Source organism: Acipenser ruthenus, chromosome 2 (assembly GCF_902713425.1).
Source record: "Acipenser ruthenus chromosome 2, fAciRut3.2 maternal haplotype, whole genome shotgun sequence".
NCBI classification, from domain to species: domain Eukaryota; kingdom Metazoa; phylum Chordata; class Actinopteri; order Acipenseriformes; family Acipenseridae; genus Acipenser; species Acipenser ruthenus.
In genome coordinates, this window is record NC_081190.1 from 13,567,705 (window position 1) to 13,592,292 (window position 24,588).

At 40.1% G+C, this 24,588-nt stretch overlaps 1 protein-coding gene across 1 annotated transcript; it reads left to right on the forward strand.

Moving 5' to 3' along the window:
* Positions 1–1,655: 1,655 nt before the first annotated feature.
* Positions 1,656–21,232, forward strand: LOC131697923 (deoxycytidine kinase-like). The gene is made up of 7 exons (XM_058989862.1): positions 1,656–1,962; positions 9,043–9,158; positions 12,635–12,828; positions 14,055–14,202; positions 19,180–19,295; positions 20,188–20,287; positions 20,855–21,232. The coding sequence occupies exons 1-7, from the start codon at positions 1,872–1,874 to the stop codon at positions 20,879–20,881; spliced, it is 792 nt and encodes a 263-aa protein (XP_058845845.1). The 5' UTR covers positions 1,656–1,871; the 3' UTR covers positions 20,882–21,232.
* The last annotated feature ends 3,356 nt before the right edge of the window (positions 21,233–24,588 follow it).

Consider the following 24,588-nt stretch of genomic DNA (forward strand, 5'->3'; position numbering starts at 1 on the left):
GTATTGTTGCTGGTGCTATATGAGGTACCCTGGTGCTAGAATCTAGCGCCATAGTGCCAAATTTGCACCCCTGGCTATGGTGATAGGTGAAGTTCAAAACACACTTGCAAAGTCAGTTAGTTAAGATAACTAAATAAGCCCAATCCACCTTTTAATAGCCATGGGCTACTGGGAATCTTGAGGAAATCAAAGTATATCCTAGAACCCAGAGATAACCATGTTACCATGTCTCACACAAACACTTGCCAGAGATGTAACCGTTGAAATATTCAAACAACACTCTTTTCTTTGTAATGCACATATAGAAAGTAGTGATTCAAGGTAGCAAGGATCTTGTGAACTCTGCTTCACCTAACTTTTCAGATGAAGGAGGGGGTCAGAAATGAGTAGATGAGATCATGAGCCAGTGTTAATTTGTTGGCATATGACTTCAATTAAGTCTGAAGAGTTGGTTGGATTTTTTAGAGATTACTATTCGCCAAAAAAATAAGAGCTGTCTATATAGATTGATGATTGGATTTAATTGGGGCTTCTCATTGCTTTCAATGGGGCAAAAATCCTATAAAAACCCTAGGCAAGTCATACTGAAACCACCACTACCACTCCTCAGCCTGGGAGGGTGACGTGGTCCTTCATCTGCAGACGTCCATATAGAGCTTATTGCTGTTTGATCAGAACTTAGAATTATCTGCCTTTTGAAGACCGTTCTTTTCATTTTGTTCAAACCACATTTCCTTGTTACTGGAAGGTAAGGGAGTATTTGATTATTATATCTCACATGTATTGAATGCATTGCTATAAGGTATGGAAACTATGTTTTAGTATTAAGAGGGTGATGTATTGAATGAGCTAAAATATAGCAGTGGGTGCTGTCAGCGTTCTGCTCAGCCAGCCTGAGGGCTGCACATAATACATATAACTGTATTATTGTATTGAAGTATTAATGCTATGCTTGTAATACCTCTAGACTAGTTGTTATTACCTGCTGGGATTTTGGTGATATGCGCAATCCACCAATCCAATATTAAAAGCATTTTAATAAACCGAAGGAGCACTGAAGTCGCTCTGATTCGTAAAACTTCAAAACAAATGAGTCTGTGAGATTTTCTTGATTAAACAAAGGTTGTATGGACACGCTGCTCGTCCAGTGCTCGAACAAAAACCACTAAGAGTTTTAAACATCTCTGTCCTCCTCAACGTCTCCCCTGAGTTTAAGAGTGTGTGCAGAGCAAATAATAAAATAAAAAGAGTACGTGAAAAGTGAAAACGTGACAGTCCCATTCTGATCACAGGCCTTTTTAAAGTGAAAACGTGACAGTCCCATTCTGATCACAGGCCTTTTTAAACCACAAAACAAGGCGTCCCAATATCATGATTTTGAACATATCAGAAACATTGACGACTTGCATCCACAGTTTACTGTTCATAAGCACGCATCCCGAATGTTGTAGCAACGTCATTCTTTTCCTTGTGCGGTGGTAGACCGCTTTCAGTTTCAACAGGCAACTCGAAATGCATCATAGGATCTGTAGTCCCCAAACGGCATTAAAATACAGTACAGAGCGGCGCTAATGTGGATGCGTGTAATACATTTCCCAATATCCTTTACACTCAGCGGTTCGAACTAGTTTCGTTTTCTCCAAATTTGTTTTCAATGGGAGGGCTCAAAAAGAATCTGGTGTAATAGGGAATTCGTGTTATCTGCGTGATGTTTTATTGTAAGAAGTCATTTACATTAAGCGAATGCTACATTTTGCCGGCACCTTGTAGAAAATCTGTACTATTAATAAACTCGTCTAATCTGAGTTCGTTTTAGCGGGAATTTACTTTAGATTTTATTTTTTGTTTCAATAACTATATAATACAGCAAGATGACCACTCAGCCAAAAAGAGTTTGCACGAGTCCTCTTAATGCGCGTTTTGAGAAACGCGTCAAAAAAATCGCCATAGAGGGAAATATAGGTAAGTAAAGAAAATGAAATCGGTACAATAATAATGTCAATATGTGTGTCTGTTATGTTGTTTTTTTCCTCTCGTGTTTTTTTTTTTTTCATTACGTTTTTATTATGCAGAAAACTAAAGATAGGGAAAGTCCCAGGGGAGCAGAGCTGCCTAGGCTATGTATGTCCCTGTGTATATCCATGTGTTCTGTATGTCGCCCCCAATTAAAAAAAAATGGATATTGCAGAGTGATTATAAATAAAGAATAGATTGTCAGTTACCAGAATAGGGTTTTCCGTGTGCAGGTTTACAGTCTACTTCAATTATCTGTTTTTTCTTCTTTCATGTTTCCAAAGTACAAAACAAAAACTACAAATGCAAAAGAGAAAAAGGGACTGATTACCTACTTTAATAAAACTCTCAAAGGTGTTATTTTTGTAATAATGTATCAACAGAAATAACAGATTTATTGATACAGCTGTATGTATTATAGCTGTTAAAAAAAAAAAAAAAAAAAGCTGTGAAATGTTTTTTTGTTTTGTTGGTTTTGAACAGTGTGATTATGTAGATGTTAAGAGAGAGTCGTGTATCTCACCCCGCACCCGGCAATGGACGCTCTGCCCTGATGCCGGACGACGGAGCAGCTCAGACACTGCTTAGGAGCGCGACCACAAAATCCATCTGGGACACTGACAGTCAGTGACAGCGAGCGCCAAATTCAACCTGAAACCCAGACTTTCATCACAAGCTGCGCGAAATAATGTCTCTTATACAACGAGACCCCCTTCACACGACGTATTAACGTATTATAAATAACACACATAAGGGTTACACACGCACACACATATCTGTACGGTGAAAATAACCTTTATTTTCGTAAAATATAACATTCATTCCCCCTTCTCACCGTCTAAAAATGGTTTGGTCCAGGATCGACCGTAACTGACCTACAGTAGCCGTATCTGTGCTGTGTTTTCAGACTAGTTAAACGTGATGAAACTATTTATTAAAAACAAATGTACATCCTGTTACACTTGCACAACTAGCATGTAAGTGTCGTGAAGCGTCGTTAGTAACTGAAGAGTTGAAACAGTTGCTCTGATTTGGTGTAGGAAAGGTATTACTAGGCATCGCTGTCGCAGCAGGGGGGACTTGTTTGTCGCGTAATGCTTGAGACTGAGTTCGCTCGTGTCCAGAAACTGAAATAAATGTGCCTGTCTTCAACTCCAGCACCACTGAAAACTTGGAAACAAGTGGCACGAACACAGCGGTTGGCGTATATTGTAGAGAGAGAATCTTATACGGAGATTTTTTTTCATTAACTGGCAATAAAACGTTCACCGAGGGGATGGTTAAAGCTTGGAAACGTACAGTTTAAAGCTTTTTTTACAGGACAGTTTTTGAAGTCTGGCTGTGAGTACATTCGTATATCAGTGATATTTGGACTAAGACCACCTTGGTGATTTTTGGTTTGTAATGCTGATGTTTGAGTGACATATTCTCGGCCAGTGACATCGGTAGGTAAGATGTCCCAATTACATATCCAAATTAGAACAAAGGTTTTTCCATTTTGCTTTGCTTTTATTTAGAACGGTTTATTTTTAAAATACATCATTCTATGCACGGGATGACATTTATCCACAAGATAAGAGGTATAGGAATGTTTGAAAATGCTGCTGTGTGATTGGCTGATTTCTCATATATGACTTATTATTATTATCATATGTGATTTATTAATGTGTATTATAAACCTGCTTGGAAAAATGCTGCATAGTCATACATTAAATATAGGTTAGGTAGTCTTGCAAACAGAAGGCTCTTTATTTAGATGGTTTTTGTTTGTGTGAACAATACATGACAGCTCAGTTTCACTGCGTATATAAATAAGGTGTGTTGATACTACATTGGAACAAAGTGGCATATGACGTCATTGCAAATACCAGCTATTTTAAGTTTAGATTTGCCATAACAACTGTTGATACTGGGCTGGGCTGGGGTTTTTTTTTTTACAGCACATGTTCTAAAAATAGATTTTTCACAATTTGAACATAATATTTAATAACACAAAAAAAATAATGTTGTCACATTTAAATAATAATTGTTCTCTACAGTTATTATACAACAAATTTCACAAAAATTGTTAAATCCACGATAAGTGAAAAACGGCTAGTAGTAGGCCTATCACTGTTCAGTATTTGGTGGCAGTGGGTGCAGGAAACATTTTCAGTGGTTTTTATCAATGTTAAGAATGTTCTAAGTATATTTACATTAGTTACGATATTCTATGTAAGTGTACTAAGTATTGTTACTGTTGTAATCAATGCTAGCAACCGTATCATTGCACCTAGTTTCAATAACAAGGGACGATAAACAATTAGAATGAATCACTAATGCCTCGTTTCCACGAATTTTATTTCCATTCTGTGTCTCAAATGGCATAGTAATGAAAGCATGCCAGGCTGTCCCCACGAAAAGTGTAATTCCGTTTAATGACGCAATACCTAGAATGGTAGCCATGGTAATAACTGTAAACGCAGAAGTGTTAAGATGGAGTTTTTAAATGTAATGTTTATTTTAGCGATGGTGTTCAACTTTATTATACATAAAATAATTACAGAAGAAATAAAAATACAACGTAAAGCCCGCTACAGAAGATTTACATCATCACTCAGAAGGCGAATGATAGCAAATCGAAAGGTAGCCTACGTTTTGTTTTTTTACTTTTCATCTTTAGCTAGATACTTTCAGGTGGATTTTCAAAAGGGTGCAATCCAGTCCTACTTAAATCCTGCATCAACTCATCAATAACATCATAACTGCTTACCTTACGCCCCTGTCCACTCCTTTGGTTTAGATCCTTATATTTACGATAGTCAACTTTAATTTTTTTTAATTTTGTCATGACACTGGACACCGTTTCTTTCAGTTCCTGCACTTCTTAATATCTGGGATATTTGGTTATATGCCTTCATGTTCCTGTCTGCGGTGTTTAGCTGTTTTTGGATGTTATATTCACCACATGTTTTTATCAGCATTTTAATTTCGTAATCCTCCCACAGAGCTTGTTTAACCGACATTTTTTTTTTAACTCTTCGTTCTTGTACCGTTGCAAAGTCTCGCGCACAACAGTCAGCACCGTGCCGTGCCAGTATCAAATATGAAAGGATGCTGGCACGGCATCGTGCTGACACGGCAGGGCACGGTATGGATTTGTACAAACATCGTGAAAACAACTCTACACGCTTTCACAACAGTGACAGCACCATGCCAGCATGGTGTTGCTGTGTCCTGGAAACTAGGTATAACACGATAAGATAATATCATTTTTTAAAGGTTCATATTCCACATAATGAATGATAGCCTAGCTCCGTTAACGTGTCAATCTAGACTTGCACATACTCTACTCCTTTTAATATCAATATTCAATATCTACTCAATATTTAATATCAATATTCAATACTGAAAATATGGGAGGAAATCTAATGGTGTAAACTTTAATTAACATTAAAATCCCAGGACTCCCCATCAAACGTGTCTGGAGCCTGTTGTGGGGCTAACTTCTGTTCCATTTAGAACTCCTCTTGAAGTATGTAGGTAGTCGGTCCAAGTTGCTTTAGAATTTGTATGGGCCTAGGGAGCTGAGGCTGCAGCTTCTCATCTGCTCGAGGACGTTTTATTCTGACCCACTGGGACGCTGCTAGATAGAAGTCTTTTGCCTTCCGCCTCTGGTCTACAGCCCTCTGTAAAGTCCACACGGATGACAATGACTACGTTTGAAACCCACAGAGAGGCATCAGTTGGTTCAGTTATATCTTCCTTCAACAACCGGTCCATTTTGTCAGTAACTTTGTCTTTTACTGCTAGCAAAAGGCGGCACAGGTGTTGCATCATGCGGGAGCCACAGTTGGTGCATGGGTCAATTTTCTACAAAAACCAAGAACAGTGAACACTGGGAAACTGAACTTTCCAGTCTGACGATCCATTGTTGATTAAGTCCCTGGCGTCTCAAACTCTAAACTGGGTAGCTTGAGTCTAAGACCAAGAAATCTGTACCGTGCTTTGATACATGAATGTAAAAGCTGAGAGTTTGGAGTCTTAAGTATTGGACAGGAAAGGTGACAGTGCCTTTAACCACCGGGATCGCGTTAACACGATCATGAAGTGGGCTTCTAGGACCGTGTAACAGGGGAGATCTGTGCTGACTCTTCTGGTGCATTCATAGTGCTGCAGGAAGAGGGCAGCAGCCTTGTGATATCCACTGGTCAGTCATGGCAGTGACACAGAGAGGTGGGAGAGAGGGTGTGTGGGCTTTCCCTCTCTCTGAGTGGCTGAGAGGTGGGCATTGGTGGGCTTGCTGGCCCTATAAATAACGTTCTGTTGTTCCCTCAGGTCGGCCCCTATAGGACGACATAACAAGCCAGCGGGAGCTCTGCTCCAGGACCGAGCCTGGCTGGTAAAAGAAAAAGAAAACGAAAAGAAACCCAAAGAGAAGAAACTAAAAAAAATATATATTGATAGTGGGGAAACTTTGGGCAGACCCCATAAAGTGCATAAAAAAAAAGGCTGAGGGAGCCGGAGTGTAGGACGGGGACCCGGGTAGTGCGGGTAGCGACGTTCGGGGTAACGCTGCCGAGTGCAGCACCTTTTCTTTGTAGTTTTGATTACTGTGTTTTATTTTCTCTTTTTGATTTCGCCTTTTGTTATTATTATTATTTGAGAGCACCTGCGAGTGCGTCAGCGGGACTGTTTACCTGTGGGTATTTCCGTGGTCCTGTCTACCATCGCTGGTATTCAGGCCACGGACAACAGCGCCCTCTGCGGGCTAAAACACAAACTTGAAAATAAAACAAAAACAAACCAGAAGTAACAAATAAAACTGGGCACCTGAGCAGTGTTTCAAGTACACCCTTCTATCTCCCGTGTCAGTGAATACCCACACCCTTCCACAGACCCCTATCGTGTAAACACGATAAAAAAAAAAAAAACAAACACTTTGTTTTGATGACTTTCAGGGCCACTCTACTTTGCAGTACAGGCTTGAAACGCATATCTTTGCATAGGGGAGGAACTGACGTTCACTTCCTGATATTTTTTTATTGTGTGACCTCACTGAGAGGGGTATTTAGTTTCTAAAGGGTGGAGACAGTTTACAGCAGCCTGCAGAGACAAAAACAGAAACAAAACATCACAGGAACTTGTTTAGCACAAATAAAAAAGGGGAAACACTGTAAATCTGATATATTTGACTTTGTGACAGGATAGCCAGGTGTCTAAATCAACAATAAACACTGCTCACAGGGTAAATAAAAAGGCTTAACAACAAGTCACGAACACCATGAACAAAATACACAGGAACAAAATAACCGACTCAAGGGCCAAAGTAAAGGTTCAAACAAGAAACCAAACTGTGTAGGCTGGGCATTAGCCTACAAAGTTTTAAATATAATACCAACAAACACTCACAGTGTAAACTCACCCAACTCCTTCTTTCTAAACAAAGGATTTTCCCTTCCTTAAATACCATTTGGCTGGAGCCTAATTAACCATTAATCATTCAATTAAGGCGCCAGCCACATTCTAACATGTGTTTGGCAGGGATAGGAAATTACCCCCATCCCTGCCAACCCCCACCAACACACAAACCACACAATGCATTTTAAACAACAGTACATTTTAATTTATAATACAATATTTGCAAGAAGGCCCACATTATACCGCCCCCCCCCCTTATATCGCCACCCTTGCATACCGCCAGCTATTCTCTGAACAAATGTCACCAATATAAAAACAGTGCTATTTGTACCCATTATATCGCCGCCGCGCTGTCCGCCACCCGCCAACTTCCCGAGCCAAGCAAACGTAAATATAAGCATTGTAGTTTCCCTCATTGTAGCGCCAACAAAATAATCATGGCCAATTAAAACAACAAAGTTATGCAGTTAACCTTTGACTCACTTTCCTAATGCGTTGTTAATTGAACGTTCATACCAATGTCATCAGCACTCCCGCTCCCAGAGCAAAACAGAAAGTACAAAAAGTTGACCCTACATTTAACACCAGAGCAATGTTCTCAAAGAGAAGCAGTACGTTTGTCAGTAATTGTATTGTATCAATCACAAAACAGGGAAATAGTTAGCACTGTATAAAATGATTTTAAGTCGCTTTTCAAAGTAAGCACAAACAGGGTTGTTAGTAGGATTTCTAAATAGCAAGTAGACAATAACACTTTTTTAGTGATTGGAAAGCATTTTAACAGGTCATCTTTGTGAATTTGTTTTGCCCCCCAACCTTTTGGACCCAAATCCTACCTATGCACAGAATGAAAAGACAATTTGGGAATCTCTTCGGAAACACACATATCCACTTTCTATTTGACAAAGTTGTTATAAATAATCCAAAACAGTCTGCACTGTAAATGTTTATCACATTACCATTTTCCCATCTCACCATAATTGTGTGATTTGTAAAATGTTTACAACATCAAAAATATTAACCTCAAGAGAAAGCTGTAATAACTAACAATGATACACTCTTTATTAAAGCCAACATAAAAATAATCCAAAGGGACTCGGCATAACTTTCTGCTGCTTTGCACTTTTTGCAGTCTCTCGTGTTTTCTTCCTTAGATTTTCTTTTGCAAGTAAGAAATGCATCTGTGTTTGACTACAGAAACAATACACAGGATAATCTGGATGGACCCTGTCAAACACCAAAATTAATTCAAACACCCTCTATTGCTCTTAGTAAAATGCAGCCATGCCTAATATAGTGCTGGAACAAATATCTGAATATTCAAACGTATGTATTCGGATACAAAAATCAGATGTTCGTATTCGCTAGAAATGACAAAAATATCTTGCACGTATTTACCATCTCACCAGAAGTTGTGCGACAGTTTAAAAAATAACAAATTAAAAAGAGCTCTGTGTGATATGTGAGATTTAATATTTAATTGAACCCATTATTTAATTGAACACATTGTTTACTGATTAAAACATATATTTTAACAGGTAATATATTCTTTGCAACTTGAAATTGCAAATGTAGAATTTTTGATGACACTCTTGGTTAAATCCCCTTTCTTGTTTGTTTAAATGGCAGCTTCTGGCAAGTCCACGTTTGTGCGATTGCTGGAGAAACTTAATGAGGAATGGGAAGTTGTTCCAGAACCGATAGCAAAGTGGTGCAACGTTCAAACTGATCATGATGAATTTGAGGTATGGATTTATTTACTTTTAATATCAAGTTCTTTAAAAAAAAAAAAAAGAAACTACCCAGAGTTAATCCTGTTGTACAGAAAACTTATCTGGACTTTGATTTTTTGAAGTTGAAACAGCCCTTTGATTCCTAATGTTGTATTCTGTTCCATCATTGCTAAATACCCTAACAACCAGGTACATGCCAGCCATTTATCCCTGGTATTCACAAAACATTACAGTACAATATATTTAAAGTTACAGGAAGTGTTCTGAATAAATCAGGACTGGGTGCTGTATGTCATATAAAACAATTTGACAGTATTTTGATTTCCAGCCCTGTGATTGTACCATCATTTTTTGTCCTGAACGAGTATAATGCCCTACCATTACAGCATAGCGGAATACCTCTACTGGTCTTTTTACAGTTTTTGTGAAAGGAAAATAAAGCCAGCAATTGTACAAAACATTGTGAGAAGGTTAATTTAAAGCGATTCAATGAACAGCATTTTCCATACACTCAACAGCACCCTTTTATGTTATAATAAATCACTTCTAAAATATTGTAGGAATAAAGTTATACATATTTAAACATGCTGGTGTGCACTGACTTTGAAAGCTCCAGTCACATGGACTGGCTGTGCAGAGTGAGGTTGAAAAAAGGGCACTAGCAGACTGAACACTTATAAAATTACTGTATATAGAACTGAATGTAACATTTTATCCCACAAATACTATTTAATATCTTAAGTATGCCCAGTAAACACTTGATTCTCATTTCAATGGAAACCACTGAATGCCAGGATTAGAGAATTTAGCGAATTATACAAGAAAATAAGCAGCAAATAAAAAATGTTTTCAATGTTATGTTTCAGTCTTTAGTCTTTATATTGTATCACGGATCAGCTATACAATCAGATGAACATGAAATGCTACTTGGTTTGTAAATCCTTGAGCTGCACTTTAGGCTTTAGATTATTCTATGAGGATATAGTGACTGCTTCAGTTACTTATGGAATGTAGGCTGCCATCTGTTGGATAGATTTGTGACAGCAGCTGTTGGTGGAGATCGGATTAAATGAAGCAGTAGCCCAGCAGATGCATACCTTTAAACAGCTGCGCTTTGAACCAGTCATTTTACAAGCACCTGGGTGGCTGAGCAGGAGTAGTCACTTGAGCACAACTTGCCCAGTTAGATTTTTCTAGATCAGTGTAGTGCTCCCTGCTGGTTCCCAGCCAAGAACGGCAACTTGCCACAAGTAACGTCGAGCAGGACTTGACTCACTGTGCACTGCAATGGCAGTGCTTTTACTAGGTGAGCCCTCTGGACAACCCTATTATGAAGGGTTATATTTTGTTTATAATCTACATGTGCTTCAAAACCTAGTAGTCAAGCTTTCAATGATAGTGGGTTCAGCGTGGCCTTCGGCTTGTATTTCATGTGGCCAAGGCTGCATTCTCTGGGCAGCTCTGTACAGTATATTACAATCACTGAAAGAATGAAACATGAGACAACCATTCAGACAACTGTTAAATTACAAGTCTAAGAAATCACCTTGTGATGGATCTGTCAGAATGCAAGTGCACCTTACCCTGTGTACAGGTGTGTACAGGTGTGTGCAGTCAGCAGTGCATGTGTTTGCAATCGATTAGTCATAACCCCATTATAAAAAGTACTATTTGACAATAATTCAGGACTAAAGGTTTATAAAGTTATCAGTGCATTTGTGCTGCATTTATGGTCCGCTGATGCATTAATAATGGTCATTTGGTCTTTTTTCAGAGGGTTCCTGGAGTAGTGCACAACAGGTTCAAATGTCTTAAATGCATACATATTCCATTGAGTGATATTTTGCTCATTATCTGAATAATTGAAACAATAGTTAATTGATAGATTAGTTGACATAACTATTAATTCCTTCTAACAGCTCTAATGTTTCAACTGGCAGGCCCAAGAACAAATGAACATTTTAAACCACTAGGTGGCAGCAGATTCATTTAATAGAAATGCTGGTTCTGTAACTGGAAACTGATCTTTCACGTTTCATTTTAAATAGGCTCCTGTAGATGAACTCAACGTTTCTTTTTTTGTATTTGTATAGCATCCATCTGATACCTGAATTATCTTTTTTTAATTAAATGGATTAATTAAATAAAACCATGAGCAACCACAGACCTTTATTTTCCAGGAAGGGTTAAGTACTGTAGTTATTATTATTATTATTTATTTACTAAAAGATGCCCTTATCCAGGGCGACTTACAATTGTTACAAGATATCACATTATACAGATATCACTTTTTTTTTTTTAACATACAATTTCCCATTTATACAGTTAGTTTTTATTGGAGCAATCTAGTGTAAAGTACCTTGCTCAAGGGTACAGCAGCAGTGTCCCCCCACCTAGGATTGAACCTAAGACTCTTGAGTCAATAGTCCAGAGCCCTAACCACTACTCCACACTGCTGCCCAATTTTTGGCTCCATAACCAACCAATGTATCTCAGTGAAACTGAAAAGCAGCCAGATGTGAAGCTGGGAATATGTGAGAAGTTCTTATTCACCCAAAAGCCATTTGCTCATTGCATATCAAGGTGACCCTTTCAATATGTGCATTGATTGCGATTTGGAGACCCAGATCTGTCGCTGTTGGCAAATCTAAGTGAACTGAACCAGTTACAGAAATGTAAGGTTCCAAATATTATATTTTAAACATGATTAAAAAATGCATGTGCTGTATAACATGAACAATTATTTAAAGGACATGCTAGAAGCTTATAAAATACAGAAGCAACACGGAACATACAAGCTGTATTATATGTGTCCAGCTATCAAAGTAAAGCAATATTGTGCCATCTAATAATTACGTTTTGTTAAAAGGACACCATAGGATCCAAATAATTGTTTTAATGATTTTTTGGTATCTTAGGCTAAGGCAAACCCATTGTTATGTGTAACTTCATTATCAGGCACTTCTACCCAGAGTACATCTAAAATAATAGATGTTTGTGATAATATAGATCATTTTGTGTATCGTGATTATTTGTGCTGAACAAATATTACAAAAAAAGATTTAGACCGCATACAGAACTGGGCAGAAACGTGACGAATGAAAATCAATGTCTTAAATGTAAAGTCTTAAATGTATATATAAGATCCAAATACAAAATGGGGGGTATTGAACTAGAACAGGCTCACCAAGAAAAAGACTTTTGTCTTGCAATAGACTCATTGTGGTCAGCTACCACGCAATACGGGAAGCAATGAAAAAGGCAAACAAAATGCTTGGGTCCAGAACCAACGGTGTAGAACAAATCCAAGGAGGTTATGATGAGGCTGTGTAATGCACTGGTGAGACCGCACGCCTGAGCAGCGTTTCAGCTCCACCTCCCATGTCTCTCTGTCATGCATATTAGCGGTTACCCACACACGTGACACGAGTACCCTGTCACAATTACTTACCATTTTTTTGTATTTTTATCTTTTGTTTTTTTGTAAGGAACTGACAACATCGGAAAAGAGTGGCGGAAATCTTCTCCAGATGATGTATGACAAACCAGAGCGATGGGCCTTTACATTCCAGGCCTACGCCTGTATGAGCATATTGCGTGCTCAACTCAAGTCACTAAATGGAAAACTGCAAGAGGCTGAAAACCCAGTCCAGTTTTTTGAGAGATCAGTTTACAGTAATAGGTACGGAAATATAGGTTAACAGAACTCAATCAAAAGAATACTGGTTCTACCCCTGTCATAGCCCTCCCCCCCCCCCCCCACCTCAAGTAATGAGATTTATTTATTACATTAGTAATAATGTAACAGCCCACCCCCTTAGTCTTGTACCAAGAATAGGTTCTGTATTGTCTTCTGTGACTGTATTCTCTTTTACACAACTATACAGCATTAATAAAAGAATCTGAGAGAAACAGTAATGCAGAAATTGAGTACATGAACGAGGCCCTTCATGTATTTCTATTATCTGGATGCAGTAGTTTTCCAGCAATTACATTTACACAGTTTCACAACGTCCCCCACAGTTTGTAATACTATGTTAGTAAGGGTTACTTACTTCATTCGTTTTTATGGATTTTTTCATTATATATTAACATTTACCGCAACACTCACTGGAAAAAAAAGCTATACAATATTACTGTAAATAATTAACAGTTCCAAAGTATCATTTCCATTCAAATGGTCATACCTGCCCAATGATAATGTCTGCCATTTCACTGTACAGTATCTTGAAGTATTCTTCTATGCAAAGTACAATTTGATAAGTGTATTATCTTGAGTGAGAACTGAACTGTTCCCAGTTGTCTTGGGTGTAGACCTGGAGATCTATTTTTAAGTTTGGCCCATAAAGAAACGTTAAACAATTGCTGTTTGAGGATACCGCTCTTATTTTGGCAGCCTTTTAAATACACCTTTTAAAAATGATTACATAATCACAAATCCTGCTTATATTTAAACAAAAAAAAAACTGATAAAAGCCATTAGTCTAAGTACTTGGTAAGTCATATAATATATAGTTTCTAATATAATATATAGTTACAGTTTACAGTCTATAAGAAAATATGTTCATATATGCAAATGAAATGTATTAAACAAACTGTTCAAATCTTATATAAACTTTGAATTTAAATTATTTATAATGAATTGGCAACCCATTCAAAAACCAGTATACTTCAATTCATCCCAAACCAGTTTGAAGTTTCTGATGTGCTGCGTTTGTAATAGGAGTTAATTGGCTCTTATTCTGACAAGGTACTATAAATAATACTCGGTGTAACTTGTGTCTTTATGTCCACTTTGATAACTCAAGAGTATATTTTTGCTCTGATGGATTACACAGGGCACGTGTCATATCAAGGGCAAAGACAAAACTGCATACATTTAATATTGTTTTACTTTAATTTTTGCAGATACATATTTGCCTCCAATTTATATGAATCAGACTCCATGAATGAAACTGAATGGGCTGTATACGAGGACTGGCACGGATGGCTACACAGTCAGTTTGGCAATAACATTAAACTAGATGGGATTATTTATCTCAGAGCATCTCCTGAGGTAAGCTTAAAACTATGTATTAATACAATAGCTTTGTAAAAGTACCATTAATGTGGGGTGTGTAATGATAGGGTTTTGCTCAAGGCCAGTCGTGGGAACAACAGACGCAGGAGACGGGAGACTTCAATTTAAATGCTTTTTTTGCACACTTTTATTTAGAAATTAAACAAAAATAAATCAAACATTTGAACAAAATAAATCAGCACCCAAGTTTCGCTATCGCTGAGCAGGACAGAGAGCACAACCTGGTGCTCTCAGGGCTTCCTCAAAACTAACTCAAACCAAGAAGCTGTGTCTCTGTGTATGTGTGTATATATATATATATATATTATATATTGTAAACGATTGGACCCACTCGGGTTCGTTGCCCCTTTAAAAAATACGACCCAGCACACACAGAAATGGATTTTTCAGCGCGGTTGCGCTATATTTTTAATAAAGACAAAATAAAACAAAACACACAAAATAAACACCTAACTCCGCTTGGAGCACTGACTCAACTGAACAGGTATTTCCCTGACTAACTTGCAGGACGGCTAAGCCGTTTACCTGACACCACAAAGCAAAAACCACACAGGCTTAACACTGCACTTACTTCAGCAATGACTGCTCGGAAGCAGAGCACCTCTTCTGCCTCCTTCCACTCAGCAGCCCTGAGCAGACTGCCTGCTCTCTCTTTAAACTCCGCACCTGGGCCTAATTTCCAATAACGCCCAGGTGCGGATGATAATTAATAATAAAACAATTAAACAATTAACAAAACAATAAAGCAACACAAACAAACAAAGGAACATTCTCTCGCAGGGAGGTTTTAACCCCCTCCCTGCTGTTTCTCATAACCCGCTATTTTACACATCCCCCCCCTTGTCTTTACAAGACACAGGCCACGAGACGGCCACCTCCTCCCCTAAAACATAACCACCCACCCTCAAGTCCACAAATGTCCTTTCTTGCCCTTTTCCACGGGCAGGCTTGAGGGTGGATCGGTCCACGTCCCAGCTCAGCCAGGTAGGGACCGCGCACCGGCGACAAGGTGACCCAACGGCTCAACAGGGGCGACCGGAGCGTAGACCGTGGCACTGGAGGATGCAGCAGTGGGCAGAGATCTTCCCCTGGGAACCGGCGCAGTGATGTCCGATCACCCAGGGGAAGCGAAGCAGCGAACAGGGGAAGCAAAAGCGACGTCTGGCAGCAGCCCAGCGACGTCTGGGTGCTCGGGAAGAGCGGAGCAGGGAACCAGGGGAAAAGCTGTGGCCAGTGCTGGAGACTCCTGGGCTCTAGGTCCAGCGCAGGAAGGTCCGGGAAGACCGGCCGGGTGTCCTGGAGCAAGGGGTGAGGGACTGGACGCAGTGGTGCCGGACTGGACCGTAGGGGCGGTGGTCGGGGCTGTGGTGGAGGTAAACTTTTCACCTCCTCCCTGGGCTCCGGAAGCGGCGGCTCCTCCCCTCTGGGCTCCGGAAGCGGCGGCTCCTCCCCTCTGGGCTCCGGAAGCGGCGGCTCCTCCCCTCTGGGCTCCGGAAGCGGCGGCTCCTCCCCTCTGGGCTCTGGAAGCGGCGGCTCCTCCCCTCTGGGCTCCGGAAGCGGCGGCTCCTCCCCTCTGGGCTCCGGAAGCGGCGGCTCCTCCCCTCTGGGCTCCGGAAGCGGCGGCTCCTCCCCTCTGGACTCCGGAAGCGGCGGCTCCTCCCCTCTGGGCTCTGGAAGCGGCGGCTCCTCCCCTCTGGGCTCTGGAAGCGGCGGCTCCTCCCCTCTGGGCTCTGGAAGCGGCGGCTCCTCCCCCTCTGGCTCGGGAGGCTGCGGAGCTCCGCTAGCCTGCTCCCATTCTTGGAGCAGCAGCTCCAATTCTGTTGGCTCCCTTTTCTTCAATGGAGCCAACCCCATCTCTTTCTCCCATCTCTCCAGCTGCTCTATTTGCGCAGCAGTATTGCGGTTGATTCGCTCAATTAACTGTTCAATGGTCTCCATTTCCAGGGTCGTAGGGGCGCCCACACTCTCTGCCACCATATGTAAACGATTGGACCCACTCGGGTTCGTTGCCCCTTTAAAAAATACGACCCAGCACACACAGAAATGGATTTTTCAGCGCGGTTGCGCTATATTTTTAATAAAGACAAAATAAAACAAAACACACAAAATAAACACCTAACTCCGCTTGGAGCACTGACTCAACTGAACAGGTATTTCCCTGACTAACTTGCAGGACGGCTAAGCCGTTTACCTGACACCACAAAGCAAAAACCACACAGGCTTAACACTGCACTTACTTCAGCAATGACTGCTCGGAAGCAGAGCACCTCTTCTGCCTCCTTCCACTCAGCAGCCCTGAGCAGACTGCCTGCTCTCTCTTTAAACTCCGCACCTGGGCCTAATTTCCAATAACGCCCAGGTGCGGATGATAATTAATAATAAAACAATTAAACAATTAACAAAACAATAAAGCAACACAAACAAACAAAGGAACATTCTCTCGCAGGGAGGTTTTAACCCCCTCCCTGCTGTTTCTCATAACCCGCTATTTTACACATCCCCCCCTTGTCTTTACAAGACACAGGCCACGAGACGGCCACCTCCTCCCCTAAAACATAACCACCCACCCTCAAGTCCACAAATGTCCTTTCTTGCCCTTTTCCACGGGCAGGCTTGAGGGTGGATCGGTCCACGTCCCAGCTCAGCCAGGTAGGGACCGCGCACCGGCGACAAGGTGACCCAACGGCTCAACAGGGGCGACCGGAGCGTAGACCGTGGCACTGGAGGATGCAGCAGTGGGCAGAGATCTTCCCCTGGGAACCGGCGCAGTGATGTCCGATCACCCAGGGGAAGCGAAGCAGCGAACAGGGGAAGCAAAAGCGACGTCTGGCAGCAGCCCAGCGACGTCTGGGTGCTCGGGAAGAGCGGAGCAGGGAACCAGGGGAAAAGCTGTGGCCAGTGCTGGAGACTCCTGGGCTCTAGGTCCAGCGCAGGAAGGTCCGGGAAGACCGGCCGGGTGTCCTGGAGCAAGGGGTGAGGGACTGGACGCAGTGGTGCCGGACTGGACCGTAGGGGCGGTGGTCGGGGCTGTGGTGGAGGTAAACTTTTCACCTCCTCCCTGGGCTCCGGAAGCGGCGGCTCCTCCCCTCTGGGCTCCGGAAGCGGCGGCTCCTCCCCTCTGGGCTCCGGAAGCGGCGGCTCCTCCCCTCTGGGCTCCGGAAGCGGCGGCTCCTCCCCTCTGGGCTCTGGAAGCGGCGGCTCCTCCCCTCTGGGCTCCGGAAGCGGCGGCTCCTCCCCTCTGGGCTCCGGAAGCGGCGGCTCCTCCCCTCTGGACTCCGGAAGCGGCGGCTCCTCCCCTCTGGGCTCTGGAAGCGGCGGCTCCTCCCCTCTGGGCTCTGGAAGCGGCGGCTCCTCCCCTCTGGGCTCTGGAAGCGGCGGCTCCTCCCCCTCTGGCTCGGGAGGCTGCGGAGCTCCGCTAGCCTGCTCCCATTCTTGGAGCAGCAGCTCCAATTCTGTTGGCTCCCTTTTCTTCAATGGAGCCAACCCCATCTCTTTCTCCCATCTCTCCAGCTGCTCTATTTGCGCAGCAGTATTGCGGTTGATTCGCTCAATTAACTGTTCAATGGTCTCCATTTCCAGGGTCGTAGGGGCGCCCACACTCTCTGCCACCATATGTAAACGATTGGACCCACTCGGGTTCGTTGCCCCTTTAAAAAATACGACCCAGCACACACAGAAATGGATTTTTCAGCGCGGTTGCGCTATATTTTTAATAAAGACAAAATAAAACAAAACACACAAAATAAACACCTAACTCCGCTTGGAGCACTGACTCAACTGAACAGGTATTTCCCTGACTAACTTGCAGGACGGCTAAGCCGTTTACCTGACACCACAAAGCAAAAACCACACAGGCTTAACACCGCACTTACTTCAGCAATGACTGCTCGGAAGCAGAGCACCTCTTCTGCCTCCTTCCACTCAGCAGCCCTGAGCAGACTGCCTGCTCTCTCTTTAAACTCCGCACCTGGGCCTAATTTCCAATAACGCCCAGGTGCGGATGATAATTAATAATAAAACAATTAAACAATTAACAAAACAATAAAGCAACACAAACAAACAAAGGAACATTCTCTCGCAGGGAGGTTTTAACCCCCTCCCTGCTGTTTCTCATAACCCGCTATTTTACAATATATATATATATATATATATTAGAGGGGGAAGTACACAGTATTTGACACTGCAGGTTTTCACCCCTGCCAAAACCACACATTTTGCTAATTAATAAATCATTCACAAATATACACACGGATGCAGTGCCTCTTGTAATTTGGAAAATGTTTAGTTTTTTTATGACAGAAAAATGTACAGGTTTGGTTTGTAAGCCGTGTTAAATACTCCATGTCCTAGTATATGGTGCTGTTAAAGTGCTGGAAATAGAACACTTTCTATATTACTCAATTCAGTTCCAAAGTGTTTTATTAATGATTTTACTAACAAGCTGTACTGTCAATTAGTAACTTTATCAGCAGCTAAACTTATTTCTTAGCCACTTAATTACAGTTTGTTGCTCTTTCAAGAGTACAAAGGATGTTTCACAAGGTGTAATAACATCACATTTATGAAAGCAAACACATTTACAGAGGGAACATTTCCACATTCCCCTGGGCATAGCTTTGATGGATCAATTTTACCCATAAAACACTGTCAAAGTCAAAGATGCTGTGGGGAAATTCACCTTGCCTTTTACTCCAAAGTGTCATTTGCAACTCCCCCCTCCCATGAAAATTAAACACATGAATAAATAACATATATGTGTCTTCTGTGAGTGTGTGTTTTATCTTTGAGAAAAGTGTTGTAGAAAGTGCAGTCTCCCTGCCAGTCTGAATGCCTGTTCATCTCACACACCAGTGAAGTGTTCTGTTCAGAGATACGGAATGGAAAAAGTGAAACACAGATTTACAAAACATAGTTTGGTATGAATGTAATAGTAATATGTGTATTTGGTAATAGAAATGCATGGAGAGACTTTACACACGAGGCAGAGAGGAAGAACAAGACATTCCCCTGGAGTACCTGGAAAAGCTCCATTTCAAACATGAGAGTTGGCTTCAACATAAAACAATGCGGTAAGACTGAAGTAGATGCAGTAAAGATATACACCTGCTGATTCCCCTTTTTCATAAACATGGGTAATGCTTTAATCTTAAACAATATGTTGAGAAAATACATCAAAAAGTATTTTAAGAACTGTATAAAACTGTGTATTCACCATTATGGTATATTTTTAGAGACATATTCGTAACCTGCCACACAGTATTCTTTTATCCACAGCCATGTAAAATGAAAAGGAAATAAAACACCTTCTGATCATGTGGGCACAAGACTATATAATCGGTCTGTAGTAGACCTGTTCTAAACGATATATTGTGTAATCTCAGCATGATTTTTAGTAATCAGGTAATAGAGATCTGATAATAAAATCTTTCTATTTAGAGACATGCAGATTGTGATGATCAGCAGAAATAAACCAAGCCTTTTAAGTGTGGTTCCTTGAATAATAAAATAAAAATGTCACAGTGCTTTCTGCCACGAAAGCATAACTTTCCTAATTCAGCTTATTTAGGAGCCATCTCAGCTTTTAAAGTCAAGGGTGCACTGTTTTTTGGTACTTTATTTGGTACTAAATGTTGCCAGTATAGAGACCTGAATGCTTTTTGTTCATTGTGATGTCATCCTCTGTCCTCCCTTCATTTCACATCAGTCCCTGCTGGAGAGGCTATTCTGCAGCCACGTGTTCCTTTGTGATCAGGGCCTGCAAAAAGCCACTCATCTTCCAGCTATACTGTTCGCATCAAAGCATCAGTAATATCGGTTCCCACTTTTCCCCTTAGGTCAACCAGCAACCTGTATTTAAGACCAAATATGTTAACTCACAGACCAATGTGACCAGAACGGCATATACATTACAAACGGAAAAGAGGACACACAAAAATAGATACCCTTGTTTCTGTTTTACAGCATGGAATATGAGTACTTGAATGACATTCCAATATTGACATTGGATACAAATGAAGACTTTAAAGGAGACAAGATCAAATGTGCTGATATGATTGAAAAGGTATTTTTAATGGATTGTGTTAAACTCTTTTTTCATATTGATCATATAGCTTGAGACACTATCAGGCTTGTTTGTAACAGCTCTTGTTTCTTTATCTAACCATGTGTCTTATAGCAACATGTTCTAACTCTAAATGTATCTTCTATTTCGCTACTGATGCAGTGTAATGCACATATTTTCCCTGCTGTCGGGGCTGCAGTTAGTTTGATCCATCAAGCCTATCCTGTTTTTCCTTGCATAGCTCAGTAATGAAGCACCCTGGCAATGACCTTGTGCAGATCTCAGTGCAGTGCATTCTGCCAGGAATATGCCTTGTGTGAGAAGTGATTGTGGATATTCAGATCGCTAGCACCACTGGGGAGTGCTCGGGACAAATGATTGACTATTATTTTCTGTTTTAATCCAGAATACAGAAGCATGTTATCTTGGGATGGGTGGCTAACAGGAAGTGATATTGTTGATTTAGAAGGGGACTGTGTTTATGCATTTCAGGGTCAATATAGATCTATTATTATTATTATTATTATTATTATTATTATTATTATTATTATTATTGTCTCCTTGCAGGTGAATGAGTTCCTGAGCACTTTATAACTGGCAAAGATGAACAGAGGTACACCTCGAATGGATTGGATTTACCAATTGAAGGAATTAGTATACGCAAGCTATAAATGTTTACAGATCAGAAATAATATAAAAAATGTTTTAATGACAATGTAACTTTCAGTCAACTTAAGAACTAGTGCCTTTTATTATTATTCGGAAATTTGTAATAACTAGAAAAGCCATTTTATTTTTTTCCTGTTTATATATTTTAATATATATATATATTTAAAAATGTGAAGTGTAATTTCAATTACGTTTTGTTTTTAGAGCATTCCTGTTGCATGTTGTTTTGTACACATAATAAATATATTTTTCATTGAACATTTTTTAAATTATCCATTGCTTTATATGGGGAAAATGGCATCCTCATATGGGGTCATCATGCATTTGCGTCTTCCACATGTACTCCATATATAGACTAGAAGAGTTTTTTGTTTTGTATCCGTCCCCATTTGAGATCTCCATGCATGAAAGGGTTAAAGTGGGTTTACAAGAAGATTCCACATTGTGCTGAAGAGCCGCACTTCAAGTGCAGTCTGCCTAATCTGGCAACTGAAAAAAGCCAGGGGAAGAAAAAATAACCATCAAAAGTACAGACAGAGCTTTACACAAATATACTTAAGTTAGATAAAACATTAATTGACAAAATATTCTGTGTTGCCCAAAAAACATACTAGCATTCCATCAGAGAGCGCTTTACACTATTCATAAATTGTTTGCTACACATTTTTGACTGCTTATAAGCTTCATTAATTCCCATCCTTATGGTAGGCTGTGAACAGAGCTACAAGCCAACACTTTATGTTAGATACTGTATAAAAACTGTACAGTTGTTTATAAAACAACTACATTATAAAGCACCATCATTTTAGGAGTCACCGACAAATGTCAATAATTTTAAACATACAATTAGTATGACATGAATAAAAAGCTGAACGAAACCACACAGGGTTATTGGGGTATACAGTTTCTATGCATCATTTCCTTCTAGTATGATATCACAATGGCCTGAATTCATAGGATATCTCAACAGTAAAAAGCCTTTTTTTGCCCATTTTTTTCTAAAGATGTAAGCCCTTAGTGAATTTAGCCCAAAGTCAACATAATGAGTTATGGGTTATATGTTTGTGACCACAAGGTTTCCCAACCCTCATGAGAGTAGAGCCGAGTTTTAGCTGTAAATGTCCTCCCCAAACTTCCCTACAGCAATAACCATCCTTTGAGTGTTGACAAGAGCAAATACAAGTATTATTTACATTTGCACAAATATAAACAAATGAATAAGATGCCAGAAGCACAGTAATACCCTTAGACAGGATATTTTTTTGATAGCAGGGTTTCATTTTAAGCTTCTTGTAGTGTCCTGCTCCTGGGCTGTTTGATAGGTTGTCTTCCAGTTCAATTGCCTGCCAACTAAAATCATGTTTCATATACATATTGTGAGATTGCTAGCAATGTTTTCGTGCAATATTTGGAGTTTTAAAATGCAAATAAACTATTAAATAGGATTTGAATAGTTTGGAGGTAGATCATGCCCAAATCTAATCTCTCCTGTTGGATAAAGGCGTCTGACAAATAAATACAAAATAAGTCATTTGAACTCTGTACATAATTGATTTAAAGAACCACTGCTCTGCTTTTCATCCAAAGTTCAATGTATCAGTCTCAATGCCTCTATTTGAGTCATAGGGCAGCAGTGTGGAGTAGTGGTTAGGGCTCTGGACTCTTAACCAGAGGGTCGTGGGTTCAAGTGGGGGACACTGCTGCTGTACCCTAGAGCAAGGTACTTTACCTAGACAGCTCCAGTAAAAACCCAACTGTATAAATGGGTAATTGTATGTAAAAAAATAAATAATGTGATATCTTGTAACGATTGTAAGTCACCCTGGCTAAGGGTGTCTGCTAAGAAATTAATAATATTTGCTACAGGTCCCTTGTGTTTTTCGAATAACAACACACTAATTGGAGCCTTGTCATCATAGATCATAGAGGAATACAATATAGCACACTAAGTCAGTTTATTATAGGATGCTTCCACTATACAAACACTGTCCACAAATATTCTAAACACCTTTCAAACAGGTTTTTTTGTCCCATTGCAGTTTGGATCATATTTTCCACAGATAAACATATTAATAAATGTATGTACAAACCTGGTTGAAAATAATTAAGGAAATCAATTACACAGTTTTGTAGATGAATGCTGATACCAGAATGCATGGTTTCTGTTTCATATATAGTGCATGCTACTGAATTCTTCATTAGTTTTTTAGCCTTGCCTTAACATAAAGGCAACCAATGATTGGAAATAGGCAATTCCCAGTACATGGTGCTGTTCCCAGACTACTGTGACCTTATCCTGCCAAAGGCTTCTTTAATCTTTGCTGCTATTGTCATACTCATTTTACACCAGTCATCCTAGATGGGACTGTGGTCAGGACTGCTCTGTAGCTACAGTTTCAGACAAAAGTATTGGCACCCTACATTTAATATAAGGTAATTCAAGAAACCATGTTAAATACAAGCATTTAGTGAACAGTAGCCACTACTTCATATGACAAATTATTATTTTTTATTTTTTAAAAAATAATAAAATAAAAAAGGCACTTTTTTCAAATATATTTCAAATATTTGTTCATGACCCTACTGGCACCTTTACATTTAAAGTCTGTAAAAATGTAATAGAAATAATTAAACAAATATTAATTGATTGAAAACCATTACACAGTAACTAAGCTGCATTATAAAGTCCAATAGCCAGAAAAAAAAGATAATTATTTCCAACATCTGTTGATGAAAAACATTTTGGCAACACATCAGATGATGGTCATGACAAAGGAGTTGGATTCTTGTTTGAGAAAAGCACTCGTAGAAAACTACAACAAAGGAAAGGGCTACAGAACGGTATCAAAGAAATATGGAATACAAAAATCCACAATCAGCAGTAATCAAGAAGCACCACAGAACAAGTTCAACTGAAAGACTTGAAAGAAATAGACAGATACAGCAGGAAGGAAAAACCAACTGAGCAGCTAAAAATAAAAATCCAAAATTAACAGTCAAGGACTTAAAGAAAGGTTTAGAAGCATCAGGCATAATAACACATGCAAGAACTGTACAAAGGCACCTGAACACAGAAGAGCTGTATACACACTGACCTCACTGCAATCTAACATTTGATAAATATGAACAGAAATCTGAAGCATTCTTCAACAAAAGTATCCGGTCCAACGGGACTAAAATATAACATTTCCCAAAGAATGGACCACAGTATGTTTGGAGAAAAGAAAGGAACGCCTTCAATGAAGAAAAACTTGTACTTCTGGTTAAACGTGGAGGTGGTTCGATCATGATATGAGAATGTTATAGGAGTTCAGGGACTGGAGACATTCATGTGATTGAAGATCAAATGAATGCAGCCATATATCAAAACATTCTACAAAGCATAATGACACCATCGGCACATAGGCTGATTGGCAGACAGTTTATCTCTCAACACAACAACCCAAAGCATACGGTTAACAACTCTGGAATTCTTCAATGCTTTGAACTGATGAAAAAAGCTGTAGCCATCCATTGTGTATTCAAGCTGTCAGAAGGAAATTTGCAAAACTGAATTGACCCAGATTTCACCAACAAGATGTAACATACTGGTTAAGTACTATCATGAATGTCTGAAAGCTGTAATAAAAGCA